The 16,370-nt window shown below is 32.1% G+C and overlaps 1 protein-coding gene across 1 annotated transcript; it reads left to right on the forward strand.

Annotated features, from left to right (window-relative positions):
• The first annotated feature begins 278 nt into the window (after window positions 1-278).
• Window positions 279-11,766, forward strand: LOC106467900 (nuclear pore complex protein Nup54-like). Its single transcript, XM_013928287.2, has 9 exons — window positions 279-681; window positions 1,258-1,450; window positions 3,456-3,635; window positions 5,049-5,245; window positions 6,053-6,201; window positions 6,839-6,946; window positions 8,691-8,810; window positions 9,558-9,671; window positions 11,371-11,766. Exons 1-9 carry the CDS (start codon window positions 573-575, stop codon window positions 11,485-11,487), a joined length of 1,287 nt encoding a protein of 428 aa, XP_013783741.1. The 5' UTR covers window positions 279-572; the 3' UTR covers window positions 11,488-11,766.
• Window positions 11,767-16,370: the final 4,604 nt, after the last annotated feature.

Consider the following 16,370-nt stretch of genomic DNA (forward strand, 5'->3'; position numbering starts at 1 on the left):
CTCAATTACAAGTTTAAAGCAGTCTATTGTATTTTGGTAATATCATGGGTGCTGCATCATAACTTGTACTTAGAGTGCATCCTCTTCTCTTTGAGTATATCTTGTATTAGTAGAATCAAATAAGTGGAATATCTGCTTTACAGAAACGTGCTCCCACTAGGATGAGTAAGATGTGTGTGTGTGAAAAGTATGATTTTTTCAATATGTACATAGGCAAATACTAACAACAATAAGAACAGGTGAGCATATTTTGTTTTTCTAATACTTGGTGACAAAAAACAAAACTCACTTTTTTAGGATTTTCGTTTGGAGGGTTAGGATCTACAACTTCCACTGCACCAGGAGTAACAGGATTGAACTTTGGAGCATTAGGAGCAACAAATGCACCTAGCAGTGGATTTTCTTTTGGAGGTCTTGGTACAGGTACAACTACCACAGGATCTGGATTATCTTTTGGTAGCCTTGGATCTACTGGAACATCATCTGGTCTGTTTGGTGGATTAGGTTCTACTGGTACATCTGCTGTTCCCACATTTGGTGGATTAGGTACAACAACTGGAGCTTCTGGTGGCATGTTTGGTAATTTAGGCTCCACCGGAACATCATCAGTTTTTGGTGGTTTAGGGTCAACAGGAACAGCTTTTGGCTCTGGAACTGGTCTGTTTGGAAGTTCCAATGCAGGTAGGGCCATTTATTTAATACATGCATGTGAGCAACTTCATTGCTCAAAGATATATATGTGTGTATGTGTGTGTATAGTGAAGTAAAATGAAATTTCAAGTTACAGAGTGAAAACAGTCAAGTGAGAGATGCACTGTGTGTATCATTACACCAATTTGATACACCATGTATCATGTCTAACTTCTAGTTGCAAGTCTCACATTTGAGGTAAACTTAAAACTAGGAACAAATGTTGGTGTTATAACTCATCCAAACTACCAGTTAACTAATATTTAGTAAAATTATTATTATTGCTTTAGAAAATTAATCTTTAAAAGGAGATTAAAAGACCATCTCTGTGTAATGATATTGTTAATGATTTATGCTGCTTACATAATTGAAACCATGGAATGTTAAATAACAGTTAATTAGCTTTATAACAGTAGAATCCTCTAACATATCCTCTGATATATTTACATTACTAATTTAAGAGATATCTTTCCTATTTCTTCAAGTTGTGTCATTTCATGTTAAATACTGGAAGAATGAAACACCTGTAGTTCAAAACCAAACATACATTGAAAAAACAATTTTCAGGTCCAGCAACTGTCACAAACATAGCTTCAGCACTTTTACTGCTGATGGTATATGGAGATGAACGAGATACTATCCTAGCTAAATGGAACCAACTTCAGGCCTTCTGGGGAACAGGAAAAGGATATTTTTCTTCCAATGCTCTTCCAGTAGATTTTACTCCGGAAAATCCATTTTGTAGGTTTAAGGTAATTTCACATACTCCATCAATTAAATGATTTAGTATGTGGTAGTGTTTGAGAAAATTTAACCTTGTACATTATTATCATTATCACATTATTTGTTGTTGTACAGGTGATTAAAATATTTCATCCATGTATTAGAGTTTAATTGGAGAATATGTTTTATTCTTAATGGTTGAAGCTATCAAAAATTGAAATGTTGTCCTTGAACAAGTTTAAAACAAGCCAGTATAGTCTGTCAAAATCTTTCACACGAGTCCTCAACAACGTAAACTCCTTAAGTATATGTACTAGCCGTATGTTAGAGATTTGACTTTTATATAAAATTACCTAGCAGGTTCTAGTAAGTTATCGGAAGTTGCAAGAGCTTAATTTTATAAAGTTAACACATCATTGCAAATATTTGTCACTTAGGATATTTAATGTAATGCTGGAAATTTAACTTGTCATTAAAGCCATTAACATAATATCAGAAAGTTAAAAATATCCTGTCATTGAAGACTTGTAAGGTTTTGGACATTTCACTTGTGAACTTGCTGTGAGATTTAAATTATCAAGTATTTGTTTTATAAACTTTGATTTTTGAATTTAAGTGTATTTGATGGGGGGGGGGGGGACAGAATTATTTCATCCTAAATCATTATACTGCTTGCATTAGATATAAGTATATATGAGGATTATACTTGAATGTATGTAAAAAAAAGAAATTGGGTTTTCAAGGAATGTATTACTTAACTATAAAATTTTGTTCCTATAAATATATATTGGAAAGTGATGTCAAAGCTGCTGTTGTGAGTGTTATACTAAAGTTTGTTGTAATCTTGCTTCGTTTTGAGAATCATGTTTTTAGAATCTGTACCGTGTTCATTGTTTTAACCATAATCGTGATGATGCAGTTTAGAGTTACATGCTACTGTGCTGTATCACATTTACTTAGTAATTTATTCTTTATGCAGACAAGTGCTTTTCCAAATAGCTTATTGTATTCTTAACTAGGCTTTCAATTCAAATATATCACATGTATTATACATTAAATTTTTTATGGCAGAATTACCCATTTTAATGACTTTCTTTCTCGTAAAAGTAACTATTCATGCCTTTGTAAGTAGGGTACTAAAGATTCTCAAGTTGTATGGAACAGCTTTTGTCACTGAAGTAGGACAGTCGTAATTGTGTAGTTACTGGTGCATATTGAAAGCAACAAACAGTGAGGCAGAGTGAGCTGGTTTTATGACACCATATTGTGTGGTTGTTTTAACTTTAACAAATACTGTAGAGAAAGAAAACTGTAGCTGGTCAGAATTTCATCAAAATCCACTTATACTGAGGCATTTCTCATAAACTTATCCATGAAATATATAGTAACTTACATATAAGACTGATTGGGGAATGTAATTAAGAACTGTAATTAAAGTTCAGGTACCCTGAATACTGTGTAGGTCTGTATATTGATATACTGATGATGAAATATAAAACATATTTATAGTTCATTTTGAATGCAAATAGATTTTTAGGTTTGAAAATCTGAATATTAATAATAAAAACAGTAAGAAAGTTACCCATATAGTTAACCAACAGAATGATTAATCTTAAAATAATTGATCAGTTAAATAAAAATTTATTTCTTCAAACACCAGACATTATTAAAGAACTTTTCTTAAACAGTAATAGAAATTCAATGTTGTTGAAAAATACTGCAAAATTAACTTCTGCATAAGCTAGTGTGGAGTACATGTACTTGATTTAATATAAATTAGAATTCTTCAAGTGTGAAATAAGCCTGCTTACATAGCATTTTACTTCTATGACTTAAATCTGTATGTCTCAATAGCATAAGTGTTTAAAAAAGTTTTTTTTTAATTGAATTCTTCTGTTCATATCTGGTAAAATCAGACTCCATCTTTAGATAATCTTATCAAGTTTATAAAGCTAATTAAATTTTCAGTAAAGTTTATGTGGGTGTGTTTGGTGTCATTCATTACTTGTATATTTCAATTCTCCTGATTGAATAGGCTATAGGTACAGTTGCCTTCCCACAAACAAGCCTGAAGAAGGGCATGTCAGCTTGATTATAAACAAAAAAGACACAGAAGTTCATAGCCAACAGCAACATCTAGTTGATTCCCTCCATAGGCTACTGGGAAGTAAACCGACATTATCTGTTTGTGTGGAGGGTGTGCGAGCTTTACCAGATGTCAGGTTAGTTTTTTTGTTGTTGTTGTTATTACTGTAGATTGAAAAAATACACATAAAAAAAAAAAAACTTGCGTTTATAGGAAATTTTATAGATGAACATAAATATTGTTTTGAAAACATTCTATGTGGGTACATTAAAATAAGAGTGGAGAAGGTTTATATCCCATGTGTGTGTGTGTTTATTATATATATTCTTTACTTCAATATAAATCAACCATAGAAAAAAAACAACCCATCAAGTTAATTTGGCGATAGAAGCAGCCTGGCTGTGGCAACATTTCATGATCATTGACATGATCTATATTTGTCACAGTCAACTGTCATTATACTGTAAGTCCATTCTAATAACAAAGTTGGTGGTTTTAAGTATTGTTTACAGTGATGATAATCCATTTACATTTTTTCTTAACTCATTACATAGCAATATTATCTCATTATTTGTCATATTTAGCATTTTCCTCTCATACCGTTTCTCTCAGACTTTTCCATTTTAATTAAAATGGTTTTTGGTTCTGGACTTTGTTAGATAATTTTTTTTTATTGGTCATATGCTCTTTGAGTACACAATTGCTATAAATCTAGTGTACAAAACTAACTTTTTTTTATAGTATTAACTATAATTTTCTGATGTGTTGTAAATGAATAGGACTTGAATAAGATACTTTCTGATATTTTTTTTGCATAAAAATAGTTTTGTAAAATTCAAAATGCATTTATTTAATTTTTCTTCTGACAGTGACTTAATAATTGTACTATTCTTTTTTTATTTATTCTTTTATGATGTGAGGTTGATTTTAATTCTAAACATTTCACAATTTGTTTTTCTCACCGGATAAACTTGGGGTAATTTGATAATGATAATAAACTATGTACTTAGAACAGTTATTCTGTCATCTTCAATTTCTTTTCTAAGAGGTTATTTCAATACACATTTCATAGATTAGTTTTTGTTTTGCTAATTGAACATTTTATTATCTACAGTATTAGCACTTTGCAGGTTTTCCTAATACTAAGTACAACTTAGTAGTGCTAGGAATTTGGAAACTGAACAGCATTTTGTAGATAAGAATTACACTTTGAGTTAATTCATATAACAGAAAATAAATTTGTCTCATCAGAGAAAGGATTACAGTTGATATGAACTTTTTGTTCATAACATTTCATATAGTTATCTGTAATTACTCTCTCACCTCGAGTTTCTGCATTAACATATTCTAGGACAGAGGTGATTATCTATCTGATAGAGCGTTCATAACATTTCATATAGTTATCTGTAATTACTCTCTCACCTCGAGTTTCTGCATTAACATATTCTAGGACAGAGGTGATTATCTATCTGATAGAGCATTCATAACATTTCATATTGTTATCTGTAATTACTCTCTCACGTCAAGTTTCTGCATTAACATATTCTAGGACAGAGGTGATTATCTATCTGATAGAGCGTGCTCCCACTGGCTTATCTCGTCGAGTGCCCACCCATGAACTCCAGGCCTTCTTGGAACAGAACCATATTAAGACCCACCTAAACTCCATGGGAATCTTGTCCTGTGTTCCCCGGTCAGCTCCTACCAAAGATCAGTTAAAAGAATATCTTGACAATCCTCCTGCAGGTAAAAGTCATTTGTAGGAAAGTATATATTGGTTTTAGACCAGAAGATTAGCTTATCTTAGTATATTTGTATTATATATATACTTAATTACCACATGCAATGCTATTAAAACCAACATTTAAATTCCTCTTTGTGTCCTTGATAAACCTTACAGTGAGGAAAAAATGTAATTGGTTTATGAAAGTATTTTAAATGTAGCTAAATTTTAGTGTAAAACTACAGACTTTTTTTATTTTATGTTAAACTATAGAAGTGTATCTAATGTTAAACAACTGGTGTTTTTGTGGTGGATGATGTTGCATCTTGAGTTCTGTTAGTTTTATGTTAATGTGCTATATGGATCTTGTCAAATCTTCTGGTACAAAATCAAGTCCATATATATATATACACACATACACCCATATTATTTTCTCTTTATAATGGGACTTTGCGATAATAAAAGCTAAGTTTTGTTTCTGTTTTTATGCCTACCATTTGAATGCAAGGTCCTTTATGTTTTAAACACTTAATGAAACATTTAGCTTAAGTGTAATTATGAAGAGTTGTAGTTAATGACAAAACTTTCAGGATTATTAAATATTATGATCTCTGCTCTGTGCACATACCAGGAGTGTAAAGGTTTTTACCACAAATTTTATAAATTATAATTTATATTCAGCAAATGATTTCTGAAGTTGCACGGTTTAGATTATGTTAGGCTAAGAGTTGAACATCCTAGACCATGACCTAAGATAACTTTATTTGTTCTTTGTACAGTTTAAATCTTGATACACAATAAAGTTCTCTCATGTTGGATTTTTGTTTTAGGTATTGATCCTTTGTTGTGGCAGCAAGCTAAAATGGACAATCCTGACCCAGATCACTTGATTCCAGTTCCCATGATAGGTTTCACTGAACTCCATCGACGCATCAAAGCTCAAGAACAAGAAACAAAACAACACCAGGAGAGACTAGATGTATGTATCTTAGCAAACAATTCATGAATGGGAAGAGAGTTTAAGCTTTTAACTACTTGCTAGACACTGTCTTTTATCGCTTCTAACAGGCAGACTATAACATACAAACTAAGTTTCAATACAAAACATTACAAGTTTTTGTAATATAACTTCGTATTTACCCTCTTTATGGAACAGTTTATTAGATGATTTCTTGTTATATCTAGCTGTGATTCATTTTTACTAAAAAAACAAAGATGAATAATGACAAGTTGGACACAGCTATTCTCAGTTTAACTGTCATGGAAGTCTCTTAGATAATTAAATGATTTGGCATAAAACAAAAGGAAACCAGAATTCCTTTTCAAACATTGTTTTCTAATTCAGTAATTTATATTTGTAATCATTTCTAATTAACACATGCATTAGAAAAGTTGAAATCATGAGCTTTTTCTGAACTTTATATTTTTCTAGCTCTATTAACAGGATTACAAGTTTTAGTCTCGTAGATGCAACTGGCATGTTCATGCAAATCCAGGATCAAAATAACATTTAAAGAGGAAGAATATTTCTGTGTTAGTAGTATCTATTGGATTTGTTGTCTATTGAGTAGAAACTAGAATTAGCATGCTCTCTTTTCTCTCTTTTTTTTTTTAAGATAATAGCAGAAGACATTTCTAAACTTCAGCAAAGGCACTCCACTACTTTAGCAAAAATAGCTGATCATAAAAGAAAGCAGCTGGAACTTGGACATCGAATTCTGAAGGTAAGCTAATCTCCTGAATTATGGTGTCCCAAACAAACTTATTGTTGTATTATTGGATATAGCTTACTGTAACATTTTCTTGGAAACATTCAATACAAGATTATAAGATCCATTAAATATTTTAACTGGATACTTTATATTAACCCTATTCGGAGCAGTGAGCACCTTTCAGATGTCGAGTGCATGCTTGCATATAAACTTTCAGAAGTTAAGTAAAAATGGTAATTTTAACTGTTTGAACAATTTTTACCCAAAATGATTTTGTGATCGATAATTGGGCATATTGTAAGATTTATTCAGTGTTATTTGTAAGAATGAAATGGAAAACATATCAAACTTACATTGCACAGTGCTGAGGAGTTTTGTCTGTAAACAACAACCTTGTTCATTTTTTTAGAACTTTCCTGACCATTCCGTAGTATATGTTCATGTTCACTTAGAAACTATCATTCTATGATAACGTAATTGTCAAAGTTTTATTACTCGCATGGTTTATCTTTTCTTTCTCTGATGTTATAAGCTCCCTCCCTTTTATGACCTCATGTCACAGCACATGATGTGAATAACTACTAATGAAGCTCTGAAAGCCCCCAAGTAGCACAGCGATATGTTTGTGGAAGTACACCGCTAGAAACCGAGTTTTGATACTCATGATGGGCAGAGCACACATAGCCCATTGTTTAGCTTTGTGCTTAATTACAAACAAACAGCTCTGAATATTAGCTACAGGAAACTTTGAATGCTGTGATATATTAGATGATAAATTATATATGATGAATTAGAGTAATTTTTGCTCTCTTTGGAAAGTAACAAGATCTAACTTCTGCAGAGAACAGTGGAACCTAATGAGACATTTAGACGATTTAGGAACAAACCACAGATCTGGGACATTCCTTTGTAGTTTCTTTAGATATTCTTTTCCTTCCTGAAATGTTTTTGTGTTAAACTACTTTTTTTTTAAAGCTATAGAAATTTTCTTGTCTGACAAGACATCAGTTAAGCCTAGTTTGGTTTATAGAATATGGTAGGCGACAGCAACATTTTCAGATGACTCAAATTTGGTTAAAATTTTTATTGAATATTGTTCAATTTATTGTATTCAAACAACTCATAATAAATAAAAGAACTTATAATTTATTGAACATCAACTTATTTTGACCATTAATATTGTTAGCAAATGTATTGTTACATTGTCTGACCTGTTTCAATTTTGAAAAGTCAGTTTATAGCGTGTTTTTTTACAATTTACAGACAGAAATAGCAACTATTGTATTTGTCAAAATAAAGTATCAAAAGAAATAAGTTCAATGTGAAAAAAATATGAAAAGTTTTGTGAGTACAGCATAAAAAAATAATAGAAATATTAAATTAAATTATATAGATTTTTAAGCCAGACTATATATTATTTGAATATTTTTGTATTTTTTTTTAGTTGCTATTTGGTTAAGTATTTCCATTGTAAGAAGGAAAATAAATCAAGAGATATCATTGAGTCACCTCTCTTGTCTGGAGAAGGTGAATAGGTAGTCGTCAATTCCTTTATAGTATTTTTGGATACAATAATAGAAAAAAATGAATAATAATAATAAATTTAGTAAGTATGCAAATAAATAATTTTAAATTTAAAACAGTAATTCAGTTGGGGATTTGGCCCACTTGAGAGAAATCCTAGGAGTAACACTGATACTGGACAGTTTTATGATTTGCAGTTCATCACACAAATTTTATATTGTGTATGTTTCAGGTCATAGTTTGTCAAGAGATTAGCAGAAAGTTAGGGTTTGCTATTCAGGCAGATGAAGAGCAGTTACGTGTTCAACTTGAAGCATTGCAGGCTGAACTTAATGCTCCTACACAGTTTAAGGTACAAGACAAAGTTATTTAATCTCTTTATCATATCAATACTATTATGAGGCTTAAATAAAAGGTGAGATGTCGTTTGATTTGTTTTAGTGTATCTCATTGTTTAAAGTAACGTTTTTAGAAATATATTGATATTCCTTCATTCTAACCATTTAACATGTAATATTTATACCTTTTTTTATTATTATACTTGCTAACCATTTAATATATAACTTTTATACCTTTTCTGATTATTATATTTGTTTCTTTGGGCAAACCTTCTCATCAAAGCCTTTAACACCTTCAATTGTATGTTATATTTTTCTAAATTGATTTTAAAATTGTGATAGTATGTGGTTAAGAAAAAGGATTTATTCTTTAATAATGTGGGTTAAATATGTGTTGTAATGTTCTTTCACACCTCAGTTTTTAAGTAACATTCTTAATGTGGGTTAAATATGTGTTGTAATGTTCTTTCACACCTCAGTTTTTAAGTAACATTCTTAATGTGAATGTTAGTACTTTGAAAACACTTAGATACATATTTACTGTACACTTTGCCACACATTACTGGATCCAATAAAGTTTAGCATCATAATCAGTTGAAATTTTGTTGTTGGTTGATATTGTTGTTAAGTTTCATTTTTTGAACATTTCCTTCTGAAAGTAAATTTTGAAGGAAAAAAAAAATCCCGATTTCCTTGTTGAAATCTAGGAGAATGGGATTCCCAGTAATCTAGTAGAAATAATAACTACTTTTCTATTTCAGGGAAGATTAAACGAACTGATTTCACAGCTCCGTATGCAAAATCACCAAGTATCTGCCTACAGAGAAACAAGTCATTATACTTTAGATCTAACCTTACAAGAAGAGATCAAACAGGTATTTATAGAACAATCAATGAGGTAGACCTTATTTTCTTAATCAGATGCATAGAAATCCTTACTATAAATTTCCTTTAAAGGTTATGTAAATAGTGGCTAAATTCAAAATGAATATGGTTGTTTTTTTACCATTTATTAATCTTATACATATGTTGGCTTCTGGATTTTATAATCTTGTACCTGTTGGCCATGACAGTATTCCAGTTGGAAAAAATTATTTTGGTGATAAGGCAGTTTGTATATAGTAACCAACACTTTTCAGTTAGTTTGAAAACCGAGAGTATGCCATTATCCCTGTTGAAGGACATTAACCTGTGTTATTCTTGTTAGTTTGGAAACCGAGAGTATACCATTATCCCTGGTGAAGGACATTAACCTGTGTTATTCTTGTTAGTTTGGAAACCGAGAGTATACCATTATCATTATGGATGAATATTAACCTGTGTTATTCTTGTTAATTTGGAAACCCAGTGTGTAGCTTTAGCCTTGTTGATGAACACTAACTTGTGTTACAATATTTGATATTTTACCTGCACCAGTTTTTCTCATCCTTTTTACTGTGAAATTGTTTTAATGAGCAGTTTGACATATGAAAGATGTTTTTTTTTATCATGAACAAAGTATGTATGTTTGTAGTTTAAAGGTATTGTGAACAAAGTGTATATGTTTGTAGTTTAAAGGTATCCTGAACAAAGTGTATATGTTTGTGGTTTAAAGGTATCCTGAACAAAGTGTATATGTTTGTGGTTTAAAGGTATCGTGAACAAAGTGTATATGTTTGTGGTTTAAAGGTATCCTGAACAAAGTGTATATGTTTGTGGTTTAAAGGTATTGTGAACAAAGTGTATATGTTTGTGGTTTAAAGGTATTGTGAACAAAGTATGTATGTTTGTGGTTTAAAGGTATCGTGAACAAAGTGTATATGTTTGTGGTTTAAAGGTATTGTGAACAAAGTATGTATGTTTGTGGTTTAAAGGTATCGTGAACAAAGTGTATATGTTTGTGGTTTAAAGGTATCGTGAACAAGGTGTATATGTTTGTGGTTTAAAGGTATCCTGAACAAAGTGTATATGTTTGTAGTTTAAAGGTATTGTGAACAAAGTGTATATGTTTGTGGTTTAAAGGTATCGTGAACAAAGTGTATATGTTTGTGGTTTAAAGGTATCGTGAACAAAGTATGTATGTTTGTGGTTTAAAGGTATCGTGAACAAAGTATGTATGTTTGTGGTTTAAAGGTATCGTGAACAAAGTATGTATGTTTGTGGTTTAAAGGTATCGTGAACAAAGTATGTATGTTTGTGGTTTAAAGGTATCGTGAACAAAGTGTATATGTTTGTGGTTTAAAGGTATCGTGAACAAAGTGTATATGTTTGTGGTTTAAAGGTATCGTGAACAAAGTATGTATGTTTGTGGTTTAAAGGTATCGTGAACAAAGTGTATATGTTTGTGGTTTAAAGGTATCGTGAACAAAGTGTATATGTTTGTGGTTTAAAGGTATCATGAACAAAGTGTATATGTTTGTTCTTCTAATGGCTAACATTATAGGCTAGCAACAAAGTCAATCTATAGGAGAAATTCCTTACTAACTTTAGTTTAAATGTATAATTCTCATTATAAAGCAACTATTTGATCATTATGTGTTTGTTGTAAAACAGCCAGTGTTTGAAAGTTTGTTTTATCTTCTTTTCTTTCTTTAGCACTTACGTTATCAACAAGATGGCATCAGTCATCTCATCTCAGTACTAAAGGATAACATGGAAGATTTAAAAATTATTGAGGAGGGTCTTAAGGAGGCTTCTGATCGAAGAAGATAATCAGTTAATAACTTAAAAAAATTCTTGTTACAAGAATTTTTCACTAGCTAGAATAACTGGATTTAGACGTCAACTCATCACACTTAAGATCTAACTGTGCTTGTGAGTGGCTAGAAAATGAAATCCATTATAGCTATGGGGTATTGTTGTTTAACATTGTTGCAAGCCACCAAACTGTCACTGTTTGTAAAACGTTTCAAATGTTTTAACACCTGTACAGCTAGTTTTAATTGATTGTAACTATGTTCATGTATTGAAAATAAAATGTTTTAAAATAGACTGACTTGTAGTGTGCCTTTACAGAACAATATTTTTAAGTAATTATAAATATTTGACAAATTTCCTGCATATAATAGGTTACAAATTATAAGAGCAGTAAGTGAAAACATTTCTGAAGTGAAGTGCTGGAGTATTTTAAAGACCATGAAGTGCTGGAGTATTTTAAAGACCACGAAGTGTTGGAGTATTTTAAAGACTAATACATGCAGTTAACTTCTTCACTTTGCATTACAAGTTTGAGAATTTTGGACTTTTGACAAAATTCCAGTTGTTTTCAGAGTACATTTTGGAATTGTGCAGCTGTCTCTCTGTTACAATACAACATATACATAAAAGTATTATATGTTCAATGGCCAAACTAAAGTTTGATACACAAAATTTTATGACATATATGACTTGATTGCTTACACAAATAACCTTTCAAAAAGGTTTTGCATTTTGGAAGACTATTTCAAACACCCCTCCTTTGGAAGGAGGGGGGGGGGGTAATGATTTAAAGGCGTTAATAATACCTTGAAAATTATAACATGTGTGATTTGATATTTATCACTTGAACTCTGAATCAGAGGGCTCACATAACAACACAAAAACACATTTTGCACTTTGAAGCCATGGATGTGCTATAAGAGTGACAGTCAAACCTCGTTATTTGGTCAGACAACAGTAGTTCAAGAGTTGGTGGTGGGTGTTTTCCCTGCCTTCCCCTTTAGTATATCAGTTCGAAATTTGTGACATCTGTATGCAGATAGACCTTGTTTAGTTTTGCACAAATATTCTAAACAAATAAAACCTTGATAATTTACTTGGGATGTGTACCTACTTGTGTGTTTTTATTTTGAGGATTATATTTAAATATGGTAAAGTTTACCCTGGATTTTGCCCGTTTTAATATATTCAATTGGAGAAGTTTATTGCATGTTTTCAATGGCAGTTAAGTGCTGAAATCAGTTCAATCTGAAGATGTATGTTATACATGTGAGTGGAAACTGATACAGTAAATCACAATCAGCTAGACCTTAGGATTTACGACAATTTCATGATATTGAATAATGGAATTAATTATGGAAACACAAGAAATATACATGCAGGAGGAGCACACAAAGTTTAGATAGGGAATTTATTATCAGTACAGAACATCATAGAGAATGCTAACCGTCTTATGTTACTCCCATTTGACTTTAGTGTTTCCACAGACCCTTACAACTTCGAGAATGTGCATATCAGACTTTGGCTATGGTTGTAAATATTCCATCGGTTACTTTACGATCAAGATATCGTTTCTCCACATTTACTGAATGCTTGAGACCATTGTCTTGCTTGAAGACGAATTTCTGGCGATGTTCCTGAAGGAATGCTAGGACTATTTCTTTATTTATCAGCAGTCATATTAACATCAATTTTCTGTAGACCACCAGTACAACTAGCTGAAATACAACCTAAACTTTGTACTGATCTCTCACTAGCGATGTATATCGACTGAAATAACATTATTATTTACTCTGCCATCAAAGAAACTGTCGTTGATTGTTGCCGAACAGTTTTAACTCAAGATTCCTTTGTAAATAACACATATCTCCAGCTTTGCTCCTTCCACTGTTTGTGGTCCGATGCCCATTTTATAATTTTGGTTCGATCATCTTTTCTGAGCAACGAATTTTGGGCAGCTGCGCATCCACTTTATGCTAATATGTAGCTTATTGTTCTGGAGGTAACACTCATACTTGTGTTTATATCAAGGTTGTTAGTCCGTGACTATTGTCTATCTGGTGAATAACCTAACATCGGAGAGTTGCGGTTTTCTATGTAAACCACGTCTATCATTAACAGTGCCAGTTTCGTGTACACTCTTAGTCTTGTATATAGCTAGTTGTGAAACATGGAGTCTTACTTTCTCAGTAGTAGTAGTGTAAATCCAGTCATGGCTCCCAGGAGTGAAATACTGCATGAAAAGCGGATAGAAATCAAAGTTTCGGCTGGTCACGGATACCCCACATGAACAAATGAAAGTAAGACTCCATGTTTCACAACTAGCTATATACAAGACTAAGAGTGTACACGATCAGTAGTAGTAGTGTAAATCCAGTCATGGCTCCCAGGAGTGAAATACTGCATGAAAAGCGGATAGAAATCAAAGTTTCGGCTGGTCACGGATACCCCACATGAACAAATGCATAGTTTGGCTGTCTGTACTTTCTGATTGGTTGGATGACAATAACTCATAGTATAGACCATCAATACGTGTGCGTGCTCTGACGCAGTTCATTTGCACATGATAAAGGAGTGTCATACCTGTACAGTTTCCCTTTTACACCTTTTTTTCCTCACCTTCTGCAGAATTATTTTCACTACTGTATAGGTGTGAAAAGTGAAAATAATATTTTTACAGCCAGATAACGTGTGTTTGATTGCATTATCTTTATGACGTACATATTTTTTTCTTTCTGTGTGTATGTTTGAGGAAAAGTTAACATGCGCCTACTGTTTACAGAAAATTACTCCATATAGAAAAATATGAAGATGTCACAGATCAACTTCAAATCTTCTGACAATGACACGAGAATTACTTTGTAATATCTGTTGTTCAACAAGTGTAATAAACCATCCATTACAGAACTTTCAATACATAAAACATGTCAACTACGTAAAACAATAGAAATGTAAGATAAAGACTCATTGTTTCCTAAGCCTCGACTATCACTCGCGGAACTACACAATTTAAATATTAACGTTGTATATAATGCAGCCTAATATATTATTCTTAATGCAGTAAAACACACAATCAACTAAAATTTTCTGAATTTCACAGATATAATGTAAAGTACAAAAAATCTGGAATAAAACAGATGTTTAGTAAATAATTTACAAAACACTTAATAGACAATGCAACTCCAATTTCACGAGCTTTTGATTTGATAAAATTGCTTCTCGTTACGATATGGGATTCGGGAATTATTCTTTAATTATGATAATCATGGTGTAATTATTTTGAAAGGCACTTAAGGTTCGTCACATTCCGTAATAAACATAAATAAAGTCGGTGCGTTATTCGCATGTTTACTCAAGTGTCAAACAGACTAAAACATTGAATAAACAGTGGTAATTGTTCTTTTGTTGTAACTTTCCACACAAGACGGGTCTTGCTTTCCTGAGTTGTTACTTGCATATCAGTAATTAAGGCCTTGTTGAAGACTTTTTGGTTCATTGTTATTTGCTAGGTTTGAGAATATTAGCAATTCGTTTTATTGTATAGATGACCGTAGAAATTTTCATATCAAGATCACCAGAAAATTTTTCATGATTCAAGACGAAGAATGAACAAACTCGACTAAATACACAGCCAAGTTCGTTGTAGAATCGATAACGTACCTTATGATGTTTAGTCAATAGCCAAAACGGGATATCCGTTTATGAATACAACTTAACAGTATATTTACCTGGGAAAATTATACTGTCTTAAAGGAGTCAGGAAAAACTGTGTCAGGAATAAAATTATTTAAGCCCCCAGGATTAATTCAAGTTTGCATTATTAATATTTTAAGCTAGAAGACTGGGGGTTTTTAATTGCTAATTATATTAGTGAATGTTATAAGTTGCCACAAAGTTTTTATCAGATTTGGAAGCAAAATATATTTCTTAAGAGTAACAATTTTGTAAAAGCAGAATCTCAAATTGTATCAAAACATAAAGTGTGTTACAAATGCTTATTACTAAAAGCTGGGCGAGCTGGACTGTATATCCGAGGATTCACTATTCGCGTCCCGCTGCCGAGAAAACTCGCTCTTTCCTTGGAGGCTGTGGTTGTGCTATAATTATAAGAGTGACAGTCAAATCCCACCATTCGGATAGAATAGCGGTGGGTGCCCTAACTAGCTGCCTTCCATGTAATTTATTAGAAACGACTATGTGTTTATAGACTGTGCAGCTTTGTACGAATATATATATTGTACTGAAATACTTCGGAATAAAAAACAAACAATGCCTCAAGGAATGCAAAACTAAACTATTTTTATAAGTTAGGTTAGGAAATGGATATAAGATTTATTTATATAGCTAAAACTGCAGTGTGCTAGATTCAAAGCAGTTGATTGTGATCGAGATTCTATATGATAGTGAACGATGCAATATAAAACTAATTGATTCTTTCTCAGGCCTATTTTTTCTCTTTATTTATATAACGCAAGCTATCATTCCATAGATAGAAAGTTGTGATGAATAGATGAGCTGTCGTCCTGTGGACAAAAGATAATCACTTTCTCAACACTCCACTTTCCAATCATTGCGCCCGTTGATAAGGGAATCCTCCCCTCCTCTTCCTCTTCTACAGCCTCATTTCCTAAAACGACAAGATTACTAATAATTCTACGTAGCAGATTGACGAACCGAAATGACTTCACGAATGACACCATTCATTGCGGGATTTCATTTTTCGAGAAAACCCCGCCATATTGGATGTCCACATAAGCCACTCAGCTGTTGATGGATTGGGACTGATAGCTTAAAGCTGCCAGCGTTCGAGAGAGTTTTATGGAGACGACCCTTAACCCCATATTGCTTTGTCATGTGGTCGGCTCGTCTCTTGATGATTTGCCAAACATCTTAACTGT

This window comes from Limulus polyphemus, unplaced genomic scaffold (genome assembly GCF_000517525.1).
Source record: "Limulus polyphemus unplaced genomic scaffold, Limulus_polyphemus-2.1.2 Scaffold2786, whole genome shotgun sequence".
Taxonomy (NCBI): Eukaryota; Metazoa; Arthropoda; class Merostomata; order Xiphosura; family Limulidae; genus Limulus; species Limulus polyphemus.